Source organism: Myotis myotis, unplaced genomic scaffold (genome assembly GCF_014108235.1).
Source record: "Myotis myotis isolate mMyoMyo1 unplaced genomic scaffold, mMyoMyo1.p scaffold_m19_p_4, whole genome shotgun sequence".
NCBI lineage: Eukaryota > Metazoa > Chordata > Mammalia > Chiroptera > Vespertilionidae > Myotis > Myotis myotis.
Window position 1 is genome coordinate 7,174,297 of NW_023416346.1, and position 9,311 is coordinate 7,183,607.

Sequence of the window (9,311 nt, forward strand, 5' to 3'; positions counted from 1 at the left end):
TTTGGACAAACCAGGTTACTTAGGGACTTGAACAAGATATCTTTATATCTTGGGTTCTCAGAAAAAAAATCAATGTGAGATTTGGACCTAAGTCTAACACTGTATCACCAATACTTGGAATTGGACCCATTCTCCTCTTTTGCCTCAGATATATCTGATCAAGAAAATGATCACGTATTTTTTTAAATTTTTTTATTGATGCTGTTACCTAGCTTATTGAACACCTTATACAGTCCAACTGCTCAGATGTATTGGGAAATACAATCATGAAGTATGTTGTTCAACGGCCTAATGGATGGGGTGCCCAGCTGGCATGGAATGCTTCTGGGCAGAGAGAGGGGAGTAACTACAGCGATGTTGAAGGCATCGTTAGCTCACAGGTTAGTGAGCAGCCAGTCCAGCAGTTGTTTTCTAGCCATGTTGCCCACAGCTTCATCCAGTTGTCGTTCCTTGGCAAACTTCATGACTTCTTGAAGGAGATCTCCTACACTGTAGCCTTTCTCTGCTGCCTTAGCTGAAACTTCAGGAAGCTGTGGAATGAGCAGAGATAGCATGAGTCATGTGATATTTTTGGAGAAGAGACCCAGATGGATAAAGTGAACTAACCCCTTTACCCACCTTTCCACCCACAATTCTAAGATTAGAGTAAAAGCTGCCACAGATCCAGGACTGGCTTTTCTCTCTTTTTTCCTTGACCCTCCTCTAATGGCATACATCAAAATGAAAAAAATACTTTTTATCTCTGCAGTATTTTGAGGGCCTTCAAATTCAAAACATAAGACAAAATTGGTCCTCAATATTTTACCAAATACTTTGTTTAAAGGATCATTGATAAAACAAAGCTAATCTTACTCTTCTCTTGGTTGAAATGTGCAGACCCTGAGGTGCTAGAGCCTCACTTAATGGTTCACACTTTTGTGTCTTTATGAAGTGAAAGTAATTCATAAGGCAAATGGTAAAGAGCAGACTTGAAAAAAATTGAACTGCTCTTGAACTCTAAGTACAATGTTGCCTCCATGCCCCTCTCCATTCTAACCCTTTCTTCTTGTGCTTTGTCATTGCTTACCTTATCCAGTTGTCCATCATCATCTCCCATGAAATAGAGCATAGGCACATTAAATTGGGAGGCTGCAATCCACTGCAGGACAGCTTGGAGCTGCTTCTGCAAGCTACTTGTTGAGCACTGATTATTGACGATGACTTCTGGCCCACAAAATTCTTCATAGTTCTGTGGCATTGCACCATCATGACTACATCTGGGGCCACCAGCCTGGTAATGAGAGTTGTTTGCCATGGATGCTTGTTCTTCCAACTCAGCAAGGGCTTCCCCGTTGTTGCTATACTTAGCCATGATAAGGCACAGCTTCATCACAGATTCTACCAGTTGATCAATGAATTGCCGGTTCATTTGCTTCATGCCAGTGAAGTCAAGTTCTGGATTTTCCTGGCATTGTTCTTCCCCTCTCTTGGACATGGAAGTTGCTTTGTTTACCCTGAGCTCAGCAGATTTGTTCTCACTTTCAGATAGGTCATCACAGTTGAAGTTGTTCTCACTAAGCAGTTTCTGAATCAGTGATAGAACAATGTTTGACACATCTAACTTCTGGCAGTCTGCCTGTTGAGCCTCCTTTAGACAGTTAGATGGCCCAGGAGCTCCACGTGACTCTAGATGTTTCATTGAAAGAGCCTTGGCACTTTGGCCACTTGAACTTTTTTCGTATTGGGCACTCTGAGTCATATAGCTCGTTGTTGAAGGACAGTCATCTTCAACTGAATCTTTGCCCTTGGCCTGCTGGGTTAGGTGGTACTGAATCAGCTTAAGGGCAGAAACAATCAAGTCCTTTGCCAGTGAATCTGTGGAAGAGCTGATCTTTTCTCTTTTTTCTTCCCTACTGGTGCATGCTTTGCTAATCATCTTGCCTTGGTTTCCTTGTTTTTGGTTCCACATGTTCAGGCTCTCCTTGAGGATGTGTTCACCGACTCTTTCAGCACTGCTCAATGACTTGCATTGATCTGATTTTATTTTGCTTTTGTCCTTCCCCTTCATCTCAGCTTTCATAGTGGAGAACTCAAGACTTTGGTTCTTATTTTGGTTCTTGCTTTTGAGATCATGGGACCCAGCTTTCAAAGATGCATACAATAGACTCTGCGATTTACTGTCCTTCTTCTCTCCAAGCAGAGCACTAACCAGACGCTTCAGCATGGCCTCCATGATATCTGTAGCATTTTGTCTTCCATGGTTGAACAGATTCCTCTTGACAGCTGAGACAAAGTCAGAATCAGTCATCAGGACTCCAGTGATATTATGCAGGTTCTTCAAGCAGGAGTCAATCAAATCGGACACAATGTCTTTGGTGTGTTTTAACAATACCTTCTTCAGGACAACACAGGCAGGAATTGGCTTCCCAGAGGTATGCACTTTCAAGGTCTTCATAACAGAAAGCATCATGTCAGATGCCACTTGATTTGCATAAACCATGAGCCCTTTACTGATGGAATCTGCAAATTCTTTGCTGTCTTTTTGGCATAACTGTTTGTCTACCACCTTGTTCTTGTTGGATAATTCACTATATAGAAACGTTTTCCGACCACCTTCCCTGCACTCTTCTCCTCCAGTGCCCCGCATTTCTGCAGAGGTCATTTCCACAGCATCATGGACCATTTCAGAAGCGATCTTGCTCACAGCACTGCGGGGGCTGTTTTTCCCTTTGTCCCCAGAGGGTGGATAGACTGAATGATGAAAGCATTTGTTTCCATTTTCCAACTTCTCTTTGATTTCTTTATGGGCCATTTGGACTACCAGATTAGATAGTCGGTTGACATAGAAGGAAAGGTCATCCATTGAACATTCTCCCTCAGGAGACATTTCTTCCCTCTGAGTGCTAGGAGATTTTGCTGGTGGGATGGAAGGACTCTGGTTATTGTTGGTATTTTTGGCTGCAGTCATTTCTCGACGTAGGCTTTGAGGTCTGTTGGTTGTATAATCGACGTTCACTTGATCGGCAAAAACGCTGTAGCAGTTTTCATGGTGGTATCTGTTGTGATGTTCGTTCTCTGTGTCTCCTACTTTATGTTTACAGTTAGTAGCTGAGGGGCTTAGTGCATGTTGGAAACCCAAGGCATACTTCTGGAGATCATTGAGGAGCCAATTTAGAACACTTATAGGATCAGAGGGAGCTTGTTTGAAAAGGCATATAGATCCCTCCGTCTAAAAAAAGAAGAACACCTAAGAATTTGGGAGGGTACTTCCCACCCCCTTATTTTATTTTGAATATATCTTTCTAAACCACACATATTAGGGATTTGGCTTTTAGAATTTGCATGGAAACAAAATATACAATTATATCCATTAACACAAATCCAAGCATAAGTGCTATCAACAAAAGCTCAGAGTGTATACATTTGTACACTTAACTATATACAAGTGCTATCAATGTTTGTCAGTTTCACCTGAGCATGTTGTGCTTATTTCAATATGTGTAAAAAATATGTCTACGTGTGTGTATGAATAACAATATAGCAATTTATGTGTGAACATCTAAGAAGATGTGAGAATGTATCAATCTGTGTTGCAGTGTGTGGAAATGTATCAGTGTGTGTGTGTGTTCATGTGTGCATTTTAGTGCACTATATGATTGACTATATGTAAGCATGTATAATAATGTGTTGATATCAATGTCTGCTGTAGGGGCCAACATGTTCGTATTAGTGTGCATATATTGTAAATGTAAAAATATGTGGGTATTTCAGTGTGTCTGAATATGTAAATGAGCAAGTGTCAATTTGAGTTATCTGCATATATTTTATGATATAAATCCAATGGCATGTATAATGAAGCTATAAATTTGTTTTATGTTAAAGCATAAATTCACATATTAACATATATACTCATGAATATATTAATGTGTACATTAATAAATGCATGTTAATAGGTGATTATATAATGACTATATATGTCAATAAATTGGGTACAGTTTATGTTATATTTATATGCTATGCCAATGATTGAGAATGTGTGTCAGTGTTGCACACATCCTGAATATTGGAGTATGTGAGTAAATACATGAGTAGGGATGCTATTGTTTTGTGTCAATGTGTGTATCAATGCATACAAATGTGTGTTTGTGAATATGTGTCACTTTAAGTTGGTATGTGTTTTTATCAACATGAGGTATATTTATAGGTGGGGCAAAAGTAGGTTTATAGTTGTTCATATGAAAAATAATACAATAATTAGTAAATGATAATTCAAGAATAAACTGTTTTGTGTATTTACTACTGTTAACCTACTATTTCCCCGCCCTGTGTAAGAGTTTATGCTTATACCTGAGTCTGTATGGTCACTGTGTTTTGATCAAGGCTGTTTATGTTAAAATTGTGTGCATGGATATGAATATGGATGTTTATATGTTTTCTGGAGCAATGCTTGTATGTGTTTATCAGTATCATATGTGTGTCATTGCTTATACAAGTTATTTTTGTTGATATATATAAATATATATATATATATATATATATATATATATATATATATAGTTGTTAATCCTCACCCAAAGATATTTTTCAATTGATTTTTAGAGAGAGTGGAAGGGAGAGGGAGAGGGACAGAAAGGAACATTAATGTGAGAGAGACACATAGATTAGTTGCCTCCCACATGAACCCGGACCTGGGGCCAGGGATCGAGCCTGCAACCAAGGCATTTGCCCTTCACCAAAATCGAACCCAGGTCCCTTCAGTCTCTGAGCTGGCGCTCTAATGGCTAAACTGAACCAGCTAGGGCAGTGATGGCGAACCTATGACACGCGTGTCAGAGGTGACACGCAAACTCATTGTTTTTGGTTGATTTTTCTTTGTTAAATGGCATTTAAATATATAAAATAAATATCAAAAATATAAGTCTTTGTTTTACTATGGTTGCAAATATCAAAAAATTTCTATATGTGACACGGCACCAGAGTTAAGTTAGGGATTTTCAAAATGCTGACACGCTGAGCTCAAAAGGTTCGCCATCACTGAGCTAGGGCTATAAATGTATATATTGATGTGTGTTGCTTTGTGCCACTTTGTGTAAATTTATGTGTACATGTATTGTATACATCATCTACTCAATGCTAAGTACCATTGCTCTCTTTGTCCCTTCCATTGCTTCAGCTCCTCTCTTTTCACTGAATTCCTAGAAATGTAAGGTCATGATAAGTTCAACATTTTGAAAATAGGCTTAGGTTACAATCAAGGAGATCTGCATTGTGAGCTGCACTTTTAAAAATAAACATTAGGTATAATTTATCCCTTTCTTAAGACTCCAAAATAGAGCCTCCCCAACTGAACCCAACACCCTTTGAAGAATATTTTGTAAAGGTTTATTTTTTCTTCCTTAAGGACCACTCTTACCACTCCAATTGTGTCAGAAATGTTCTTTCTGGTTATAACATGAGCATAGGGACTCAGAACAGGAAATATTTGACTCCTTTGAGCTAAAACCAAATATCTTGTTTCAGTATCAACCACTCTGGGCTTGCAGGACTGTGAAGGTGACTTGTCATGAGCTCTAATGCCCCCCCCCCAAACCAGGAGCCTAACAGACATAATTTAGGGTAGTTACATAAAAAACAAAGAGATTCTGTATGTGACAATGGTGTGCAAGTCTAATTGCTTCTAACTTCATTATACCTAACAGCCTGGGTAATCTCTTAGACAACAGGGTTGGGGACCAGGCAACTACAGTTCTTGGTTGTCATGTATCCATATATCCTTGGGTATCCTTGGGAACCAGACAACTACAGTTTTGGTTGTCATGGAGTCTCTCTGTTCCGTATATCCTTGGGTATCCTTGGGAACCAGACAACTACAATTTTGGTTGTCATGGAGTCTCTCTGCTCCATATATCCTTGGGTATCCTTGGGAACCAGACAACTACAGGTTTGGTTGTCATGGAGTCTCTCTGCTCCATATATCCTTGGGTATCCTTGGGAACCTGACAACTACAGTTTTGGTTGTCATGGAGTCTCTCTGCTCCATATATCCTTGTGTATCCTTGGGAACCTGACAACTACAGTTTTGGTTGTCATGGAGTCTCTCTGTTCCATATATCCTTGTGTATCCTTGGGAACCAGACAACCACAGTTCTTGGTGGTCATGGAGTCTCTCTGCTCCATATACCCTTGGGTATCCTTGGGAACCAGACAACTACAGTTTTGGCTGTCATGGAGTCTCTCTGCTCCATATATCCTTGGGTATCCTTGGGAACCAGACAACTACAGTTTTGGCTGTCATGGAGTCTCTCTGCTCCATATACCCTTGGGTATCCTTGGGAACCAGACAACTACAGTTTTGGCTGTCATGGAGTCTCTCTGCTCCATATACCCTTGTGTATCCTTGGGAACCAGACAACTACAGTTTTGGCTGTCATGGAGTCTCTCTGCTCCATATACCCTTGGGTATCCTTGGGAACCAGACAACTACTGTTTTGGATGTCATGGAGTCTCTCTGCTCCATATACCCTTGGGTATCCTTGGGAACCAGACAACTACAGTTTTGGCTGTCATGGAGTCTCTCTGCTCCATATACCCTTGGGTATCCTTGAGAACCAGACAACTACAGTTTTGGCTGTCATGGAGTCTCTCTGCTCCATATACCCTTGGGTATCCTTGGGAACCAGACAACTACAGTTTTGGCTGTCATGGAATCTCTCTGTTCCATATATCCTTGTGTATCCTTGGGAACCAGACAACCACAGTTCTTGGTGGTCATGGAGTCTCTCTGTTCCATATATCCTTGGGTATCCTTGGGAACCAGACAACCACAGTTCTTGGTGGTCATGGAGTGTCTCTGTTCCATATATCCGTGTGTGTGTGTGTGTGTTTAACACTGGGCAATGTGGGGCACACAAGGATCTTTCTTATGAACCCATATCTTTCTTAGGATAAGGATAGCAATATTCTGTTTGGAGTAGATGCCTGAAATCAGGAAAGGGCATTCTGAGCCTCTGTGATTAATGCCATTTTTAGATACCTGGGCATTGAACTTACCGTGACTCTGAACTTAGGCCTGTGTTCTCTAGAATGTCATAGTAGTCAAATTTATGGGCCTGTTTGACAATATTTCTCTTACCAGATTCTTCAGACTCAGCACTGGGCTCTGGGAATTAGAAAGGGCAGACTCAGAGGCTAAGCATACCTTGGACTGGTGGTCTTTTTTCTCAATATCCTTGATCACAATAATTTCTTTATCTTCCAGATGCTCCAGGGTTAAGTCACCTCCTGAACTGGAACCACCAGCATCCTATGGAATTAAGGGATGAGATTCTTATGAATAGTAGCTTTTTGAAACTTATGAATAGTTGCTTTTTGAAACTTCTCCAGGCTGCCCTCTCTGCCTGTGACCACTTCAAAACATGAATGACATATCTTTTTAATTTTCGAAGGAGAAGTAGACTTGTAGTGTTAACTAGTCTTTGAAGAATGAGATACTTTTCTCTCCACAAATTACTACCCTTCCCCAGAGGAATTCACAAAGCAACCAATCTCAGGAACCACAGTTCATTAATTACCGACCTTTTGGACATTTTTTTTTCACTGTTCTGCTATCTTCCATGCTTTAGTTCTTCCATCCCTACCAGCAATGTAAGTGCTTTCTAAAATGAGATTTGGTATCAAGAGTGACAGTAAATTCTCAACCAGAGATCCTGGGCTCACAAGAATGATGGCTTCTCACCTGAATCGCCTCCACCTTTTCACCCACAGCCACAGCCTTTCCCTTTTATTATGTCATCGCTGACAATGCTTTCAGCAGTTTCCTACCCATTCCAACTTTGAGGGGAACAGAGAATACCTACCTTGGAACCTTTATCTTCCACATTCAGGGTGGCCACATCAACAAAACATATCTGCATCAAATTAAGAGGATGCATTTAGAAAAATTCTAGAGAAAAGACTGTAGTTTCTCTTTGAGATGATAAAGCACCTACCGTATAGGGTTCTTGTGAGGATTGATTGAGATAGTGCATGTAAAGAAAGCTTTCAGCAGAGTACTTGTTCATAGTAAATATTCAGTAAGTGTTATTAGGCAGACAGAATCTTATCATTGTTATATTTCCTAGATGAGAAAACTTACCTATCAGAGAGGCCCCAAATACCCACATTTATTAAGAAAAGTAAGAAGAAAGGTGGCTTGCCCAACTGACACAAACTCAAAGGTGGAACTTATATTAGATCTCAATTCTCCTAGCTCCCAATTTAGAGCACTTTCAACTACACTAGTGTTTCCCAAATGTGTTATTTTTACTATTGAGGCTATAGAAAAGTTTAAGTGTTACATGGTTAAACACTTCTGTGTTTAATAAGTATATTTTTTATTGTTTAGTAGGAAAAGTACATACTAGAACACCAAACCTGTGATATTATGGATACCATTGTTTAAGGTGATGGTAATTTTTAAATGTAAGTCAATTTTAAAAACATTGTAAAACACATATTAAATAAATAATAGTATGAGTGGTACTTGAGCATGATAAAGAAAAGTGAAATACTACACAAATAACTCAAAGTTTGGGAAACAGCATGAAGTATTTTGCCCTCCTGAGGGAGTCCCACTTTAGTACAACTCATGTTAGCTAGGTGATATTATGACTTCAGAGGTTAGGTAATAGAGGCTTGTAACTAGGCAACCACCACTCCTCCCTCCCCTGAGGCTCCCTCTAGCCCTCCCTCCCTAGCTCCTTTACCACTCTTCATCTTGCCCTTCCCTTGATTTGTCCCTCCACAATGTATAAGCATACTGGTCCCCCACAGACTTTATTGAACTTGCTTGCTTGTAAACGACACTGTCACCCTTCATTAATCTATCCTGGGTTCCAGTATATCTGTATCCATATGCCAATACTTCCCACACTTTGGTAGGAGTAATTTTGTATCTTACCACTTTGCGTTCCTGTTCTTTCCGTTCTGTTGGGCTATAGAGATCGACCTTGCACACACCCCTGGAGCTGTGTAGCCAGTCAATAGGATCAGACATCTGGAAAGACAAAGAAAAGTAATCTGAAAGGTTTATATATGGTTTTTAGGAACTGGCTCAGTTTAGATAAGAGGACCCTGAAACCCACCTGAAATCATCAAATCATCAGGATCATTTTAGCATAATTCATAGTTTCTCTCTCACCTATACCTAGGTTCTCTCTCTCTCTCTCTCTCTCTCTCTCTCTCTCTCTCTCTCTCTCTTCCTCTCTCTCTCTCTCTCCCCTTCCCTCCCTCCCTCCTCTTTCTCATGCCCAGCTTCCATACCCAGCTTCTCCCTCTCTCTCTCATACCCATCT

The 9,311-nt window shown here is 40.2% G+C and overlaps 1 protein-coding gene across 1 annotated transcript; it reads right to left on the reverse strand.

Annotated features, from left to right (window-relative positions):
• Positions 1-289: 289 nt before the first annotated feature.
• AKAP4 (A-kinase anchoring protein 4) lies at positions 290-9,013 on the reverse strand. The gene is made up of 5 exons (XM_036305226.1): positions 8,918-9,013; positions 7,836-7,886; positions 7,178-7,282; positions 1,067-3,208; positions 290-530 (listed from the first exon to the last, which is right to left on the reverse strand). Exons 1-5 carry the CDS (start codon positions 9,011-9,013, stop codon positions 375-377), a joined length of 2,550 nt encoding a protein of 849 aa, XP_036161119.1. The 3' UTR covers positions 290-374.
• Between the last annotated feature and the right edge of the window lie 298 nt (positions 9,014-9,311).